Raw genomic sequence first — 20,247 nt, 5'->3', positions numbered from 1 at the left:
GGTGCAACACAAACAAAGGAATTTCTGGGGTTCCCCAAAACTGGAAGAGGTTAGGAAGAAAGCTGTCCTACAGGTTACAGGGTGAGCTCTGATGACTGATTTCAGACTCATGCCTCCAGAACCAAGACAACAAATTTCTGTTGCTCTAAACCACCAACTCTGTGGCAGTTTGTTACTACAGCTCTAGGAAAAGAATATGAAAAGCTTGGCTCTTTCAGGAATCTGCTTTTAACTCCTTAGTGCAAGGAACGTTGTTAAATCAATACTAATGTGGAGGTCATAACACTCCAAGGACGTGGCTTTGTTATCAGGTGATTATTAGGGTGTTTGGCTTGGCTGAGCAAATATTTAGTGAAGCAAGGAACCACTTTTTCTGTCAGTGAATTACACAGCATATCTGGAAGGGTGTGGCTTGCCTCCTGGCCTCCCAGCTTTGCCTTAGGAGCTCTGAAGCATGAGCTCTGGTTTCCAGCTCTGACTTTTACTCAGGAGAAGTGAAGATATGATGGGCTATTGGGTCCTCACCAAGTCTACATTGACCCAGGTCCTGCTCACTTTGAACCATTCTTTCTAGGGAGGAAGCCACAATATTTTACCCAGCTTCATTCCTATCTTGGGCTGCCTCTTTGTTCTGGAGTTCCAGCCTCAGGTTTTTTGTTCCAGAAATAAGATTTGCCTTGTTTTTCTTCTTCATTGGCTCCTGCTAGGACACGGTTCTGCTCCTGATTTGGAGACCCTGGGACTGGGGGCCTGCATCTGAAACTTCACTCCCTTGATCTCATCCTCTGTTGTGGATTCATACCACCCTTTCCTCCCATTTGCTCATGAAATGGTGAGATTTGCCTACCTGTCTTCCCTGGTGTCAGGACCCATCCATCAGAACTTCCTTCCACAGACCACTCCTAGGGACTGCCCTGTGATCTTGTATTTCTAGCTTTTCTTGGTGTCTGGGTCCTGCTCACTCCCATCCCAACCCTGGTCATTTTTACAGTGGTGATGGCATTTGCTGCGGCCGGTCACTTGTCCCCGACAGGCCCCATTTACTCAGTATCAGGTTCCAGAGAGTTCTGCTGATTCTGTAGTTTTTGCTGATACCTACAAAACTGTCTTTGTCTCTTGCTCCATCAGCCAAGATCTTGAAGTGATTATACACCTTAGAGTTTCAGGGGCATATGAAGTTACTGAAGATCCCAGTATCAATTCTTACAACTCGGGTCTTTAGAACTCAGCAAAAAAACTGGTTGGATATATACCGCCCCATCCACAGTAGTCAACTCTTGAGAAAAATCCCTGATGATTTGAGTTGCTGTTCTTCAGCATCAATTTGGCACTCATAGGCCAGGGCTGTGGTGACACAGCAGCTCAACCATGCGTTTGATTTCACTTGGCAAAAACACCTGAGGGCCAAGCAAATCCTGCTTTGCTCCAAAAACATCAACCGCTAAATTCCTCAGGCTCCTTCAGATGTCTCATGAAAGGACCCACCCAGGATGCAGGATAGAGCCTGGGGAAGAAGACAGGCTTTCACTGAGGTCAATTCTGGGTTTTACTCCTGGCTCTATCACTTACTAGCTATATAACTTTGGGCAAGTTACTTAATTTCTCAGAGCCTCAGTTTTATCTTCTGTAAAATGGGGATCCTAACAATGCTTACCTATGTTAGGGAGAGATGATGAAATTATTCATTACAACGGTGAATATAAAGAACTTTGAATCAAACAAGGTACATTTGCTTGGTCACCATGACCTTCCTTCAGGATTTTTTAATCCTGGCCACTGCCCACAATTCTTTAGCTGTTTGTCCCTACTTGGATGAGCAGCAGGGCTGTGGATTCTGTTTCAGTCTTGGTGAGTGGCACTCATACCCCTCTGTCCTTTCCTTCCAGGATGATTGTGGGATGTCCTTTCTGTCTCCCAGATCCTTATCCTGTGTGCTCAACTCCTGAATAATGGGCCACTTGCCACATGCTAAGAGTTCAACCAGAGTTCAACCAGACTCCCAGCCTTATGCTTTCCTGAAGTGATCCATTCTGCCCAATTTTGACCCATACCATTTGGAAATCAGCTCCATAATGACACTCTATGTTGTAAATCCAGAGGAATGTACATGAAAGCGGGAAGCAAAGCTATAGATGGCTGAACTGTCTTCCTAGGTCACACTGGATGAGCAGTGGGGTCCTTCTCCAATAAATTAGAGGTGACCAGACATGTCCATCACCGGGTATATAGTGGACTAGTAAATGTTCAAAGTTGTTGAAGTGTTCAGAACCCTACAAGCATAGTATGGTTTATCCTTTGCAAAAGGATTTTAGGCATTTAGGCATTTATGCAAAAGGAAGAAAGGAGTCAGGGTTAGCATTAGGATTATTTTCTTTTCTTTAAAAAGGAAGGAAAATACATTCTTTCAGGCCCTGACAGATAACCCCATCTTCACAAGGTTTTAGGACCTACTCAGTCCCAAATTATTGTAGTTGCTATCATTGGAAACAGCCTCTGAGATGTCCAGGGAAATACTAGGTCTCTCTCCACCAGAATGTCACTGTGACACCATTACCATTCAAGGGGTGGCCAGAAGTCATGAAGCATGTGTGTGTGTGTGTGTGTGTGTGTGTGTGTGTGTGCACGTGCACACACACGTACATGTGTGTGTTGTGTGAGCCAAAGAAGCATACTGACAATAGAACATGCTACAACATGCTTCACATGTGGCAGGTCAGTCAGATGCACTGGGTGGAGGGGTAAGGAAAAGCACTCAATGTTCTGTGTTGGTGTAAAACTTGAGTCTGTTGTTGGTAGCAGACTTGTGGTAGATCTTTAAATCCTATGTCGAGGGAGTTTATAGGAAGGTGCGCTGTCAAAAGCAAGAGTTTCTGACAGACTCAGAAAGGCCAACTAAGAAATACAGAAAGTGGTCTTCAGGTGAAAATAACATTTGGGACACTTAGATATACTACAGGCTAAGCACTATAAGGGATATGTTAAATTCAAGTAAAGATATAGAAAACTTGGCAAAACAACTCAAATGAATAAGAATTTCCAGGAAGAATATGGACTTTTACATGAAACACTAAACCATTAAACTTGTTTGTCTGACATTTTTGAAGGCAGGTTACCAAAACCCAGGATTTCTGAGAAGAGAAATGACAGCTGCCAGGATGCCTTGTGTCCAGCCCAGAAGCAAAGTTTCCCATGCTGCTGTGACAAATGCCTGTACTCACTGCCCCAGGGGTCTGCTGTGGTAAAGGCAAAGCTATCTGATGTCTTGGACACGGAGAGCTCAATTCTTTGACCTCACAAGGGCAAGAAGATTCTTGAGATAATGAGGTAGAAAAAATATGGGTCTGAGAAATTCAGTGCAAATTGAAATTAATAAAACATTTCCTGCTTCTGAATCTCATTACTGTGTTCCAAATTACTGTGCACTTTCTGGAAAACATTTGGTTTTCTTGTCCAGACAGCATCCTCAAATTTGACTTCTTACTATATACACCCGTCTTCTTTATTTCTAACCATCACATTCTCGCTCAAAGAACAGTCTTGCCACCACTGAGAACATGGAGTGGATGGGCCAAGATTCCAAAGGAGAAAGTTCCCAAGAGACATCTGTTGCAGATTTGTAGCCATGGATGCTACTCTGCTGTTTGTGTGTGTATGTTTTCCCTGCATGGTGCTTCCAGGACAATAGCTGTCCCCAGTGCCTATCTCTGCCGTGTGGCTTTTAAGTCGTTGTGTTGTTCCACAGTTACATCCAGACTGATGTCTCTAGTTACATAACCATGCGTTTTCTTTCTTTTAATCCATCAAAATAAAAAAGCAATGGAACATGAGGGACTTTGTTAAGGGGTGAGGTGCTGAAAGGATGTTGTTCAATAGTTACTCAATCTTTAATCAGTGACAAAAGTGAAACTACTAGAGCATTTAGGCAAAAGGAAGAAAGGAGTCAGGGTTAGCATTAGGATTCTTTTCTTTTCTTTAAAAAGGAAGGAAAATACATTCTTTCAGGCCCTGACAGATAACCCCATCTTCACAAGGTTTTAGGACCTACTCAGTCCCAAATTATTGTAGTTGCTGTCATTGGAAACAGCCTCTGAGATGTCCAGGGAAATAGTAGGTCTCCCTCCACCAGAATGCCACAGTGACACCATTACCATTCCAATGCAATGAAAAGAAACTCCAGACCATAAAATGAGCTTTATTGTACTTGCATTGTTTCACAAACTAGTGAGATTCCATATATAAACAGGAAAGGGAGGAGATACCTATGAAAACAAGAAATGCCTTGACGAATAGAGGTGTGGGTTTGGAGAATATGAAAGTACATATTTCAAGCTGATTGGTCATAGTCCGATTGGGCTTGATGGTGACATAGCGTACATATCCGTTCGTGTGAAATTTCCAACGTCCACCCGCATTAACTCAATCCTGAGAAATGTAAGTCATGATTCTGCTTAAGCAAATCCAAGTGTAAGACTGGTTCAAAAGTCAGAGGGAAGCAAGACACTCATCCTGTGGCATGGTATAGCAATCAGACGTCATGCTGTATGTAGCAAGAGATTGAGGCGTGATCAAGATTTTGCTATGCATATACTGCCAGGGTTTATAAGTGGTGGGACTGTTTGCTTGTAAAATCTGCATGTCGTTTGGAATTTTGACCTCCATAATATTCTCGTGAATTTGATTGAGTGGTATTTTGGAGTGGGTCCTTTTGGAATGGAGATGTCTGTTTACCAAAGCATACTTTTTGTAACTTACAATTCCATGACACCCTACAGAAATAATTCTTCCAAAATAGACCCAAGTTGGCTGTTATCCTGCCTTCCTGTCCTGCCTGCTATTTAATACTCTGTCAGCACACAAACACAGCTTCCTCTGGTGATCTGGAAGTTTGTTTTTGTAAAAAGTCCCTGATATAGTCATGCTTCCTGTAATGATTTGATTTAATACAACATCCTTAATCTTAAGATTTGATTGCAGATGAAAGAATAGAGTTAAATTATGGTGAATGAAAAAGAAATCACTCTTTTGAATTCCCCTCCAATCACCTTCTTGGAAGCTTTTTACTTTTTTCCATAATATTAAGGACATTTGCAGTAATAACAATAATAGTAATGATAAGCTAAGAGGTTATATTTCCTAGCTCAGAGTCAACAACTTCTGTTACTTTATTATTATTATTATTATTATTATTATTATTTTAGGGAAATGTACTCTATAATCAATTGTGGTAGCTCCCTTGGAGTCTAATTTTGAGTGGATTCTGCCTTTACTTGAGTATTTTTGAGGGGTGAAACTGGGTATCTTAAGGGGGTAGGGAGGCCTGGATTCTAGATATGGTTTGGCCTTGAATGAAGCGGAGCCCTTGTGAAGTGAAGTTAACTATCATGAAGTGGGAACTGCTAAGCAAACCTTGGAGATGGACTTTTCAGCTGACTTCCCCAATTTTGGTGAAGGTCATTAGGAATCCACCCTAACCATGGGCCTGGTTCTCCAGCGGGGGTTGGGAGCCAGGACTTCAGTATACCCTGTGGCTGAGGACTTTGAACCCATCATTCCAGGCCCTTCTTTGATAGACAGCCTTGAGGAACATGCTGTTTCACACTGCACAGGATGTATCGGGGCCCTCCGTGTTCTGCTGAAATTTACCTTTACGAATGGGGCAAGCCAGCAGAGTATTTTTCTAGAATACTCCCCTTCTTTATTACCACTTGTGTGAAAACTGTAGCTTCCAAAGGAAGGGGCCTCTGTTTGTTGTTCTTCTAGAGATGGGCATAGCTTGGGACTATGTGAGTACTCTCTGCAGGGCTGTCAGATTTAGCAAATAAAAATACAAGACATTTGGTTAAATTAGAAGTATTTTACTAATTGGCTGTGCAATTTTGTCATTTTTGTGGGGAGGGAGATGAATACAGAACATTTACGGCTTCTTAATAAAGTCCATACAGGATGCAGGACAAAAATCATTAAATACAAGACATATCCTGTAGACACAGCATGCCTGGCGTTCTTCACTCTGGTATTATCATTGCTATGCAAAGTTACATGGCTTTCCCTACACACATGACGTCTTTGGCTTTTGTACTCCTGTATCAGCCTGTCCTTTGACTTCCACAATCAATTATTGTAATTTAATTAGGAATTAACTGTCAACTGCAATTACTGGCTGTTTTTTGGTTTTCTATTTCTTCTACACCAGCTACATACCAACTGAAACATAAAAATCTCTGTCCCCAAATTTTGGCTATCTAAAAGTTCCCAAATCACTAATTTGACTTAATTCTTTTTAACCCACAAGATAATTTGACTTGATAGGGCAGATAACAAAGATGAAGAAAAGCCAGGGAAGTACACATTAAATAGAAAGGAAATTGAGCTCGGCAGAACCAACAGAGGATGAAAGTGAAGTGAATGGGCTGAAGCCTTATTTCTGACTCCTGTTTCTTTCTCAGTAAGTATTCAGAGGAAAACTTTGGGGGAAAAATCGGATTTAAGCCAACAGTGTTTCTTTTTCTTTCTTTCTTTTTTTTATTTACTTATTTGAGAGAGAGACAGTGAGAGACAGCATGAGCGAGGAGAAGGTCAGAGGGAAAAAAGACTCCCCATGGAGTTGGGATCCCAATGCGGGACTCAATCCCAGGACTCCAGGATCATGACCTGAGCCGAAGGCAGTCGTCCAACCAACTGAGCCACCCAGGCGCCCCAAGCCAACAGTGTTTCTTAAAGGCTAAGAAAATTGCTATCCAGAAGCCCAAGGAGGGGTGGGGAGCCCATTCTGATTAAAGATGAACTGAAGTTCACAGAGGGTTAAATGTAGGCAGTTAATCAATTAGGAGAGGAATGAAATGTTAACTTTAGACTTTCAGTATATCTTCCCGGAGGAAGAAAACTAGGTGCATCTTGGATTTATCCAGAATCAAATGCTGGGATTCAAGTGCGACCGCAGAACATGGAAATCAGGACTTGAAATGCTAACATTTCATTTTAAAGAATACCATCCCAGAAAGCTTGAATAAAATAACCTACATTCAAAATGACTCGCTTCAAATGTTTATCAGGCAAAGAGAAGTCGAGAGAGAATGAAAAACCAAGACTGAGGGATTATCAGTCTTCATCATGCCCATGGTCAAGTGCCTGACCCTTTGACTGCAGTGACAAAATACAGAATCAAGCCCGAAAGGTAGGATGATAGTTTACGGAGCTCCCAGTGCAGAGGCCTCATGCCTTCCCTGCTTTTTGCATCTCTTTCCTTCTTTCTCCAGATACGAGTGCTGAGGATCCAAGGGAGAGAGAGAATCATGCAGGAGTAGAAGTGTCACTTCTTCAGATCTTAATTTACTTTTAATGGTATCAAAATCACCATCAATTTAAAAAGAAAATTCAATTAAAAAAAATCTAATGAATCGTCATTTAAAGTCTTCTCAAAATCTGGTCCACTTGTTCAGGGTATTTTTCACTTTTCACCAGTTATTTTACATATCTGGAGTCTTGTCTGGTACTGTAATTACCTGCTGCGTGAGAAAGAGAACAATATGTGACTGCACCCAGACTCCAAAGGTGGCTTCTTGGGAGGATCAGTGAGTGAATATTGACTATGCTGTCTGGGACCATTGGCTACCAGGTACCATGCACGTATAATACATTTTCTTATTGAAATAAGACACAGCTTGCAGACTACACTGATGTGCTGCTATTTACCTTGTGGTTTTTCAAATGGAACATGACATTTTTGAATGGTATCCCTGAGAATGCATTGGAGATGTTTCAAAATGCAAAAGCCTTTTTGGGTCAACAATATTCCATTAGTTTGATTACTTCTTAGTTAGGTGTTGAGCAAGCATCTGTTTCAGTCAAAAGACTTCCAAATGTAATCAAATGTTTGCCATCTAATATCTTTTGTTAGTATGTTAACACAAGAGTATTGTGTATAAAGAAATAATAAGTAAGGAAATGCTCACTTTCAAACCAGATGCAGGTTTAGGACTATTTACAGAATATAATATTACAATATGATTTATTGACTGGTACAAGTATTGGCTTTTAAAATACTGCATATTTGTTTTGTGTATAGTGCAAAAGATCAAATGATCAAGTCCTCCAGATTTGGCTGAAGTAGATCTGCTAAATGAATAAACCAAAGCTTTCTACATCTCACAGTACATCAGTGTGCCAAATGCAATATAAGTATGCAAGATTCCTAATCTTGATCACATTCAAATTAGCACTGATGTAAATCCTGTGTAAGGAATTTAATAGCACAACAGAAAGCCTGTAAACATGCCTGTGGCACTATTTTCCTGTTGATTATAGCACAAGAGACAATAAAAAAACCACATATAATAACTAAAAGAGCTAATGTCTAACTAAACTAACATAATTTTTTTAAGAAATTGAAACAATCTGCCATTAAATTATCAACAGAAAGAGAGAAAAAAAATCCTGAATAATAAAAGAAAAAGCTTCTCGTGCTTTGAAATGGCCCCTTAAGCCTCTAGAACTAACTCTACTCCTGTTGTTCTGACATTTGTGTTAGACATTTGGCTCCAGGTCAGAGGTTCCAGCCACACCTTCTCTTCCATGGAAGGACATTTGAAACTGCGGTAGCCTAAATATATGACCACGTTAGCTATAATCCGTAGTATCCTTTCACTGAGAACCTGCAGTCAAATGTTCTACCACTGAGCTAAACCCTCTTTTTTCACTGATAACCTGAATCCAGATTAATTTCCCCTTTTTCTCAGAGCTCCAGCATCCCCATTTTTATAGAATAAAACATATGTGAGTATATTTGTTGAGGACTCGCTCTCTTAATTGCAAAATTCTTCCAACTTCCACAATTATGCTTGAAAAGCCAGGATGTGCCTGCATGTCTGTGTGTGTGCCTGTGTGTACATGTATGTGGGCTCCCGAGTACGCCTGTGCAGTGCCTACCCACCTACAGTCACATTCTTTGTGAGTGAATATGCAAGTCTGTCCTGGTCTGAATGAAATGAGAATTCGCCCCATTCAGCCAATCCCCACCCATGCATATTCTTTGCCCTAAAGAAATGTGGCACCTGGCCCCTAAGTTCTGCCAAGAGCAAAATGTTACCCTGTTCCAATCGGTTGCATGAGATTTATTTAGATACTGAGGGCGTTCTTTACATATCATCAGATTACCAAACTTCGTTCACGCTTCAAGGAGTCATCAGTACATGAATTCCTCAGCTCTTCTTGGTCCTTATGGCCCTGTTCAACCTTGTGGACCTCAACATCTGAGCAAATTTCCAGTTGTAATGCGACTTCATTTTTCTTTTGTGCTCACTAGAGTCAACAAACATGTGCTTAGCATGAGTGAGACAACCATGACTCTCAAGAAATTGTTTTCAATCCTGGGGTATCGGGGGCAGTTCTTTGGCAAACAAGGCATTTTAACAGACAAAGAATGGAGTGGCTGACAACAATATTGGCCCATAATAATAAGCTGAAGAAAGAAGGACAGGTCTGGAGGCCATGTGGGTTTGGGACCCAGAGGGTGCTGTGGCTTCAGAAAGTTCCCTTGAAAACCTTCCAGAGTGGACACTCTCCAAACTTTCATTTGTGTACAAATGACTAGGAGGTCTCGTGAACGTGCAGACTCTGGTTCTCTAAGTCTGGGTGGGGCCTGAGAGTCGATACTGCTAATTAGCTCCCGGATGATGCTGAGGCTGCCGGGTTGTACACCACGTTTTGAATAGTAAACAGAAAATTACTGGGAACAAAAAAGTCCACTCCATTCGTATATATTTTCAGAACTATTAACTCCTGATTTGTTCAGTTTCACTCTGTACAATTAAATCTGATGAAAAACCGGTAAGAATGGAAATATTTTTTTTTGTGAGTACAGAGTCCCCTTGACTCTGTTACCAGATAGCCTCCATTAAATAAAGATAGCATTTTCCTGCTTGAAAAGAGGGTACTGTAAAGAAATGACATAAAAGGATATGAACTTTCAACATTTCACATTTCACAACATTTTAACTTCCAGCCATAACGTCTTTGAAAATTGTTTTGAATAAATACCTTAAGTTATAGCTGATATGCTGCATAGAAATGCATATCCTTTCAACACCAGCATGGCTAAATGTCTGTCCACTGGACATGACATTATTTTAATTGCCCTACACCAAATTTTTGAAACTATAGCCCCATTTTAGAAAGTAGGAATTTTGAGAGTTTGCTTCAGACAAAGCCTTTTAAAAAGGAACCTTCTCAAAACTGGAAATGCTTGCTTAAGTGCCAGGTCAAAGGGAAAAAATGGATTTTGTATGTCTGTATAGTTTTTTAGAAAGAATCCACACATTCTCATTTGCACAGTGACTTGTGCCTTCAAAGGGAGCTCCGACATGGAAAGAGCTCACAGAGTTAAACCCGGGGCGACCACCGCCATCAGACATTGCTCTGTTGTAACAGAAGAGTTCTTAGTTCTCTTTCCCTCAGATCTTCCTGCCTGTACTTCTCCTCAAGCTTCTGCTTCTCAGAATCCGCACAGTAGAAGGTGCAATCCGGGCTCTTTCGGATCTGTTCAAACTGACTGAAATCAGCCACGTACTTTCCATTTTTTGAGAGAGAAACCACAGGCACAAACTCAAAGCCCCAGTAGATCTCCTCTGGAATATAAGATGTGCGGCTCTGGCAGACTGCACTGGTGGATTCCACAGTGGCATTGAGGAGGACCACGAGTTCAAACTCCTTCTCCTTCAGGTTTTGGGGTGTGAGATCTCTCAGGGGGCTTGTCTCATCCAGTACGTGGTAGAATGTCATTGGCAAAATGAGGAAGGGGCTCTCTGAAGAGGAGTCCACGTGAAATTTGACAGTGGCTTGGTTGAGAAGAATCCGTTCCCCCTCCTTAGTGACATGGGTCTGGAGGAGCTTGCCGGAGAGCTGGCACTGAATCAGAAGGCTCTTCCTCATGTTGGCCACCTGAATCACCAAGCAGAGCTTCCCATTCTGCTTGGTGATGACGGCACAGTGGCTGAACTTGATGGTCTCTGCCCGCTTTTTGGGTCTGGCAATCTTGGCCAGAAAGGTGCCCGTGATGAAGATCTCAATCAAGGTTGTGATGACCAACTGAGCAACCAACAGGAAAATAGCATGAGGGCATTCCTCCGTGATGGAACGGACTCCATAGCCAATGGTTGTCTGGGATTCCAGGGAGAAAAGAAACGCTCCAGTGAGAGAGTCCACTTTCATGATGCAGGGAGTGTGATTTGAAACGTCCTCCCTTGGTTCTAAATCACCATGAATAAATGCAATGGCATAGTAGATCACTCCAAAAAGGAACCAGGTCATCACAAATGTGGCGGCAAACAGGGTGAGCTTGTATCTCCACTTCATGTCAATGACAGTTGTCCACAAGTCTTGAAGATAGAGTAAGTATATGCCATCCACTTTGTCGATTCTCACGTTGCTGTGCCCACTCTTGGACATGACCCGGGGTCTGTTGGTCTTGAGTCCGGCTCCTGCCGTGTGCTTTGCCAGGGGAGCACTGGACATGCTGATGTGAATGGCATCCATTGTCAGGCTATTGGGACCACCTAAGGAAATGGCAAAGAAAGATGTTCCTTACTGTCACATGTAGCAGAACATCCAGAAAACAGAAATAGGATAATCCCGTGAAATATGTAGGAATGTATATAGACTTATATAAGAAAGGAGAATTTGGAAGGCAAGACTAGTCTACTAGTATATGAGGAAGACAGTAGGAGTGACTAGCATGGACTTCAATTTATTTGCTGTGTGCCCTGGGGGAAGCTATTTAACTTCTCTGGATCTCAGGCCCCTAATCTGTAAAATGGAAATACAACATATTCCTCAAGTTTTTGTGATGGTTGAATGAGATAATAGCTAGAAAGTGCTGAAACAAAGTGTTATGATCAAAAAATGATGCCAGCCTTCTCGTTGCGAGATCACATTCACACGCATCTACCCCAGTGAGGATTATGAATATTTATGTATAGCTAGATAGCACAGATTTCCAGTTTCAGAAAATTTAAAAATAAGTTGTCTGAGCATAGGGTTGGTACTGATATAACTAAAATGTACCATCTATAAGATGGTTTTGATATCACAATAGAGAATATTAATACATATTTTTAGAAGATTTTATTTGACAGAGAGAGAGAGAGAGAGAGAGAGAGATCACAAGTAGGCAGAATGGCAGGCAGAGGAAGAGGGAGAAGCAGGCTCCCCTCCGAAAAGAGAGCCTGATGTGGACCTCAATCTATGACCCCGAGATCATGACCTGAGCCGAAGGCAGTTGCTCAACCAATTGAGCCACCTAGGCGCCCTGAATATTAATACATATTTTTAAAACTTTGGTAATATTATATAACTTTTAAATACTTACATTCTCTGTAACAAAAATTCATTTCCTCCCCAAACCCATGAATAATTTAGAATCCATAACCTCCCTTAGTTCTTGATGACATTGGAAAAGACTAAGTTATCAACCAACCAACACAACAAACACATAGTAAATAATTACACATTATTAATACCTTGGCTGATATGTTGGTTATCAAAATGTCATATTAGGTATGACATTTAGGTGTGTCACAAAATTTCTGCCTCACTGCTTTAGAACTGACTAGAACTAACATAGGAATCTCTTGTAAAAATCTAAAGAACAGGCACCCGACATTGTGGCAGAACAGACCCACCTAGAAGCTGGGCTTGCATGCTGAGTCCCAGGGAATGTTCCCTCCTGCATCAACAGATAGGAACAAGATGGGCGTGAGGCTGTACATTCCCTTATACTACCTGCCTGGTGACTGAAATCAGTCACCCTACATTCTTTGAAAAAGATAATGTGAGTGATTACAGGGTAACTCTACCTGGTTGGCATTTTTTTCATCTCTTTGGTATTTTAAGGATAAAGGAAAAATCCCCCATTTAAAAAGGCATGTGATTTGGTGAGTGCTGTGAAGTGTGTAAACCTGGTGATTCACAGACCTGTACCCCTGGGGATAAAAATATATGTTTATAAAAAATAAAAAAATTAAAAAAAAAAAAGAAAAAGAAAACACTTAACAAAAAAAAAAAAAAAAAGGAACTGGATACAGTGGTCTGTGATTCATGCAATAATCTTTGCTGTTAGAGCAGCATTACCTCAATAGGAGTTTTGGAAGTAATCCTCTGGGCAAACCCTTTCAAGGAAACTGAAACCATCCATCAGAGGCTAACACTTCTTGGGGATGCAGGAGTTGTTGCACTTTTTTATTTTCCTGTTATATCAAGAGCGTGTCATTTACTGAATGGCCTTTGAAATGATTTTTTTTTTTTCTTGGAAAGGAAAGTTACCTTTTCATTTTCATTGCAAAGAAGGACCTTAAGCTCTTCACAATTTGTTTTTCTTGTTGAAGCCTAACCACTTATTTGGAGGTCAATTTAGAAGAAAAATCCAGGATATACCTGATGAGCATAGGCTTTTATCAGCTCCTCGGCAGCAATTCTCAGTAACTAAGAGGAAAGTGCCCACCACGAAAGCTTGGGAACAAAACGCCATGCCGCCATGCCCAAACGCCTAGTCAAGCTCAGAACAGGAGCAACGCCAAAAACAAATGCAGCTTATGTACAAGTAAACACATGCACTTTACAAAGACAGAGAGAAACTGCTAGGGGAAAGTGCATGCCATTCAATACATGGAAATAAAAACAGAGGCTTAACTTTTCAAGTGTGAGTGACACATGAGTGTCCTGCGGCATGAGAGCAAAGCTCCAAGCTCAGCTGTCTGCCAGATTCTGGAAAACTTGGCCCTGTTTACACGAAAGCAATGCTATGAAGCTTCTGTTCTAACCTCTCTTTAAAAGGGACAATGTGCCAGGCTGGGGATGAGCTGGATCTTTTCCCTCTTTTTGCTGAAAGCTCTTTTGTTGCATTTCTGCATGTCTGGTGTTGGAGGTTAAGGACGCCAATAGCTACCCAAGATTGGAGGTCTTAAAGGGGGAACAAGACCTCGAGCCTCTGGAGCGGAGGTCTCGGTGTTAGCAATCCGTCTGCGGAAAAGAGTGGCTGGTGGACCACATTAAAGGGTAGACACCTTTTCCCTCCCTCTCAACACCCTGTGCCCTCAGACTCTTTACTACCTTGTCACTCCCTCAGCAGGTCAGAAGGCGTCTTCTTCAAGGCAGGTGGGACGTCCTTGCTCTCCTTCTCCCACCTGGCTACCATGGGATTCTGCTTCTGCCTGAAAGAAAGAGGGACGTGTGGAGTTCCCAGGTGTTTACGAAGAGACTGACCCGGTGAAACTGACCCTTAGCCGTCCCCCCGCACCCCCAGTGCTAGGGCCCCAGCATTCACCTTCCAATCCCTGATAATCTGGCATGGTGCCCAGAATAGACTAATGGCTCAAGAATTGTTTTAAGAATTAAATCGAAGTCCCAGCCATAGCCCTCCCTATAGAATTCCCACCCTCTGGAGGGAGCTCGATAGTAAAACACCCTGGAAAGAGTGGGTTAACTCACCCCCATTGAGGCCCACTATCAACTGACCGGCAAACAGGGAGGCAGGAAGGGGAAGTGCAGAGGAAGTAAACAGTGAGCATTGGAAGGGAAGAGTCTAGAATATTTTTACCGCCTGTGGAAATGCATTATTACTGTTGAGTCACAGAACATCAGAGCTGAAACGATTGTCAAACCCGAGGCATCTGACACACAGTTTTCAAACAAAGAGATAGACCTGCGAAGTTGGACCGATTGGTTTGCATCACAAAGATGGTTCAAGGCAGGAAGAATAAGGTCCAGTCTTTAAAAGCTAGACCAGCACGCCAGAGTTCTTGTCAGTACACCACAACTGCCTCTTTAGCCTCCAGGGTTTAATGTAATCTGTTCTCAATTCAAAAGATTGTTTCGCCTTCTGTTTTTCTGGAGTACTTCTTCCTAAGACAGATATCTGTAGATCTCCACACATTTTTGTCTGTCTTAGACCCAGGGGTATACATAGCCTCCACACTTGCTTTCTGATCCACCAGTTATTGTAAATATTTTACAATAAGTGCTCTCTGATTGTGCCAAGAGCGCCTGTTATCAACCTGGGTAGCCTCTCACACACTTGATTCCCACAGTGTGTTCACCATGTTTGGCTAATGATTTCTTAATCATTTGCTTCTGCATCTATTATCACGGTAACCACCATCTGTGAAGGCCCAGCATGGCCTTCTTTGCACGCATCAATCTTACCTGTATGTGTTATCATTTACATTTCATCATACGCTCTGAAGGTACAGAATTGTGTTCTGCAGCAGAATTCCTTCATGAAGTCTATTTCATTGTTCATACCCACACTCATTTCATATAATTTTATGTTGCTGCCTTGGATTTTTTCCTTAGTGATTCTGCAATCTACCTGGGTTCACTTCTAAAATGTTAAGAAATAAGAGCAGCTTTCAAAAGTGAGGGATGGAAAGAAACTGAAAGATATGCTCCTCTTAATTCCCCTGTCCTAATCCCACAAATAAGCACTATTCCATACAAGCCAGTGTAGTTTTCTTTAGCCTCTGGATATTGTATTTATTTCTCCAGTTTTCACTATATTGTTCCAAACTGTGGGTGGGATTGTAACCTTAGAACGGTGATATCTGTATTACAGTGAAGTTCTTGAAACTACTGAATGGAGAGGTCAACATTCCTCTCCTACTTCAAGCCAATAACACACACACACACACACACACACACACGGAATGAAGTCATTTATTGCCTGTGCTGTGGAGCATTTGTTTTCTGGAGATAAAGGAAAGGAAAACATAGTTTTGAAACAGATCTAAACAGTAGGTACATTGAAAAGGGTATTTAGCTATATGAAGAATTACACTTCCAGTCTTGGGGACAAAACAGTGAGAAGAGAAAAATGAAAGGGAGTCCCCATCATTTCCTCAGAGAGGAAAATTTCTATCAAAGAAGAGGGTCCTATGAGAATGGATGATCAAAGAAATCAGCCACACTGACCTGGGACATTCTGTCCTATCAGGCAGAAATCAATCTACAAATGACCCAGAAAGCCACTGACCAACTAGAAGCAATATGCATGCAAATAGTCAGCATGAATAGAGTCAGAATAGAGGTGGAAGTGGTCCGATGTGGGAAAGATGCAGATGAATAATAACAATTACAATAACAAAATAAAGATGGAGAAATTATAATTATCATCATGATCATCAATAGATAAGCCTACAACACGGGGTGCAGCCATTGAATGCAGTGCCCTCCATGCACGAACTTAATTAACCCTCATGACAACTCTAAGAGGCAAATGCCATCACTAACCCCATGATGAAAACACAGGCACCAAGAGGTTAAGAGACTCACCCAGGCGATTAATCGCTGGCATGTGGTAGCAGTGCCCCTGTGAAGCTCCCATGCCTGCACTCTCTGCCCCCTTGAGAAAATGCTGAAGCTTCAGAATCACTGGGAAGGGTCAGAGTTTCTCATTTCAGTAAGTTTGGGACAGATCCCAAGAACTTGCACATCTAACAGCTTGCAGGTGATGCTGCTGCTCCAGGAACACACACATTGAAAACTACCACACTGTGATATACAATTCAAATAATATCAAGAGATTTTCCCCTCTTGAGAAGAACCCTTGTCCCCTCATTGTCCCCGAGCATTCTAAAATAACACTGTTGCACATAGGTACTGAAAACGTCTGTTCACTTTCAGGAATGTCCTGTCTCTACCATCCTCATAGGTGAATGCCAACTATCTAGTGGGCCAGTGGTAAGAATTGATTTTTTTAAAGCATTAAAGAATGATTTCCCCCCCTCCTAGTTAGTACAACCCACTGATTTCCTTCTAAACACTTAGTGCTCTGTTGAGTCAAATTTTGGGAGTTTTTAACTTGCCCATCATGATAAAAAAAATCATTCTGTGTTCCCTGGTAGGCAAAAAAATAATTAACTCCCATCTACAGAAAAATTGCTAATAAGAAAATAGGGAGGCAGCAGAGCTTGTCAGCCAAAGTTCAAGTGACGTTATCCTACCTACTTGCAAAGGGGTAGGGAGGCATGAAGTAATGAAATCCAAATCAAACTCTAACTTTGGTTTTCCAGAATTGCAATTTGAGGGGACCTGACTTTAAAGCTCTACCAAAACAGCTTTTTGTTTGTAAGAAAAGTTGCTTCAAAAGTTTTCTTGGACATCAAATATTTCTAACAAAACAGTTTTTGCATGATCTGTCTCTTGGCTATGAATCTAAAATACCTGGATTAAATTTCACTTTAAGGAACCATGGGTTTAACTAGTAAGTAGAAAAAAGAAATGCTCGACAAGAATGTACTTGGGGTTCACTGAACTCAAAAGGTTTAAAAATAATTGAAAATAAAATCCATGAGGCTTGGCTCTCCTTTCTTTGGATCCTGTGACTGTGACCACACAAATACATGTGCTGGGACCTTTGGCTCTGGCCTCATGCCATACTCTTCCCTGCCCTTCAAAGCAGTCGACAACTCTCTTCAGTGGCTGGTCTGACTGTTCCTAATGCAGTCATCAACTCCATCCAAGTCAGCTGAGGACATGGTTGACTTTGCCCAGGTGGCCTCAGAAATGGGCATGTCTACCGAAAAACAAGAATGTGGACAAAGTTGACGCTCAGCAGATTCCGAAGGGTGGCTCTTTGGTTCTTCTCTGTCGAGGAAATGGCTCTTTTCTTCTGCAAACCCGTTTTCCCCATCAGGCCATTGAGGACTGAGGTGGCTGAGAGGAATGACAGCTTCCGGGAAGCCGTGGAATTGTTCCTTCTTGTCCACAAGAATCTTAATGATCTGAAGGGAAGCACCCGCTGAGATGATGGGAAATTTGTTACTGAGTTTCTTCTATCTCGCTCTGTGTTTTGATGTTAAGAATGTGGATCCTAACTGACAAAGCTAGAATCATTGTTGGTTGTTGTAGCCGATTGTGGCTTTCAGGTGTTTGTGCTTTCCTCTGCTGGGTCCATCTACAAGGAACAGTTCCCTGATCCTAGGAGTGAAGGGGTGGACAATCTGTTTTCATCCCTTTTTGTCAGATGTAGTCATGTGACTGTGTTGGCTAATAGGGTGTGAGCTGAAGTGACTCACGCCACACCTGAACAGAGGTGTCAAACTTGTGGCAGGGTCTCAGGTGGCTTCAGATGGGCTGTTCCTTCTTCTGGGGAATGGGGAGTGGGAGGCACCTGCAGGTGAGCTGTAGCTAAGCTAAAGCTGACTTGCAATGACAAAAAGACTGGTTGTCACTGAATTCTTGGAAGTGATTGTTACTGAGGAAAAATCTAGTGAAAGCCTGACCACAGGGACACCCTTACTGCATGTTTTTGTGTCTTGGGGTTATATGCCTGATCTAAAAGTTACTGTATTTTAAAGGAAATATGGAAAATTTTGAAATACCCTAATGTAAACTTTAAATATTGGTCTATGGCTAAGCACTAAATAGAAAAAGAAACCCAAATCTACAAGATTCAAGTAGGGAGAAAGATCTGCCTGACCTCTAAGACAACATAGAAAAGGCAAATAAATTATCTTTAAATTGCTTCTAAATCAACATTTGTATTTATATTGACAAGACAACTTTTCAGGGCGAGATAGAGGGGCCATAGATGTCATCACTCTAATATTCTGTTGAACAAGAGGCTTTTAGTTAAGGTGATGAGAGACACACATTATCATTATATGAGTGAAAGCTTTCATTCGGGAAGGGGATACTTAAAAGGAACTTCCCAAAGCAGTTACAGACAATATGGTATTTCATTCTTTCTACCTTGTGAAGAAAGTATTTTCTCAATTTTCTAAATGAGGAAATGAAGCCTAGAGAGATGAGATAATTCACACATATTCATAGAGTTAGTCCACGGAAGACCTTGTTGGCAAGACAAATCTGTCTGTCTCTATAGCTGTGTTCCTATCTAGCCACTGTTCCCCTTGGTCATCAAATTCAACTAACAAAAATCATCTCTACTCATGATGAGCTTTGATGCAGGATAAGGTAAGTTCCTGTTCACTCCATGTGAGTACCCATTACAGAATAAAAAGTTATATTTGCTTTATTGTTGATACTATGCCAGACCTTATAGAGGTATCATCTATTAATTCTCACATCGATTCTGAAAGAGATACTGCTAATTTTGGATTCCAGGTTAGGAAACTATGATACAGCACAAAGATTGTTTGAGCCTGTACTCTATGTCTCTAATCTCTAAACCATGACTTCTCTAACTTCAAAGGGCATCAGAATCTCCCAGAGGTCTTGGACATGAGTGGGCCCCACCCAGAGTTTCTGATTTGGTAGGTCTTGAGTAGAGTATGAGAATCTGCATTTCTAATGTGTTTCCAAGAGATGCTGACCCTGCTGTTATTAGGAACACTCTTTGAGGGCACGATATGCACTATGCATCACTTAATGAATTATAAAAATACGTAGAAATTCACAAGCACATAAATTGGGTTGTCTCCAAGTTCAGTCTCATTTCTTTCAAAGAAATGGACCCTTTGATGTAAGAAAAAAGAGAAAGTCAGTGGGGTTAAATATACAAGTAGGATAGATGCCTGGTAGGGTTTTCGATTGCCAGAAGTGTCCTAGGAGATAGAAGTTCAGGCACATTAGTGAGGGGAGAAAATGAGAAATTTGGGGGAAAAGGAAAATTTTCTTCCCTGGATGGTGGGTATCATCCTAGAGGGGATTTTAGGGTTCCTTGGCCAAGAACATCAGAGGCCTAGGGAGTGAACCTGGACTCTCTCGCCAAGGGAGTTGGAGGGTCTTAGGTGTCCTTTACTGAGTCTCCCCCCAGGTGTGTGGTACAGGCATTCCACAAATAAAGGGATTTGTACTCTGGTGATTTGGGGACACTGTGCCTGTGAAACATCCTAACAGCTCACAGTCCGCACCCACTAGAGATGGACACCTCCTGGTTGCATACTGCAGGGTCTGAGAAGTCCTGCACAACAATACCCGGCAATTACATAACATTGGAGAACACTTTGGGAAGTGCCAATCCAGTCTAAACTCCGCACTTCGAACCTGGAAGAAAAGAGGACCAAAAAGTTGTGTGACTTGTTCAAGGTCACTGTAATTGTGGCAGGATTGGGGGAGGAAGCAAGGCTCTGTGCTTCTCAGTCCGTTTGACAGGCAGGTATCTGTGTTTGTTGTCATGAAATACCTTGAGATGAGCTCTCCATCTCACTGGATACTGATGACAGGGTATCATAGAGAGGGTGAACCTTTCCCCCCAACAACTGCAGCATCAGCACCACTTAGAAGCTCATTTAAAAT

The 20,247-nt window shown here is 41.8% G+C and overlaps 1 protein-coding gene across 4 annotated transcripts in view; it reads right to left on the bottom strand.

Annotated features, from left to right (window-relative positions):
- Nucleotides 1-4,172: 4,172 nt before the first annotated feature.
- KCNJ15 (potassium inwardly rectifying channel subfamily J member 15) overlaps nt 4,173-20,247 on the bottom strand; it is a 76,839-nt gene continuing 60,764 nt past the window's right edge. For 3 of the 4 annotated variants that reach the window (XM_059164729.1, XM_059164728.1, XM_059164727.1), the window contains exons 2-3: nt 14,101-14,201; nt 4,173-11,549 (exon numbers count right to left, since the gene is read on the bottom strand). In XM_059164729.1, coding sequence (XP_059020712.1) covers nt 10,402-11,529 — 1,128 coding nt within the window. In that variant the 5' untranslated portion in view covers nt 11,530-11,549; nt 14,101-14,201 and the 3' untranslated portion in view covers nt 4,173-10,401. Of the gene's footprint in view, nt 11,550-12,674; nt 12,719-14,100; nt 14,202-20,247 lie in introns of all 4 variants that reach the window. The other variant, XM_059164726.1, reaches the window with a different exon arrangement.

Source organism: Mustela lutreola, chromosome 2 (assembly GCF_030435805.1).
Source record: "Mustela lutreola isolate mMusLut2 chromosome 2, mMusLut2.pri, whole genome shotgun sequence".
NCBI classification, from domain to species: domain Eukaryota; kingdom Metazoa; phylum Chordata; class Mammalia; order Carnivora; family Mustelidae; genus Mustela; species Mustela lutreola.
This window is presented reverse-complemented; position numbering and strand designations above follow the sequence as displayed.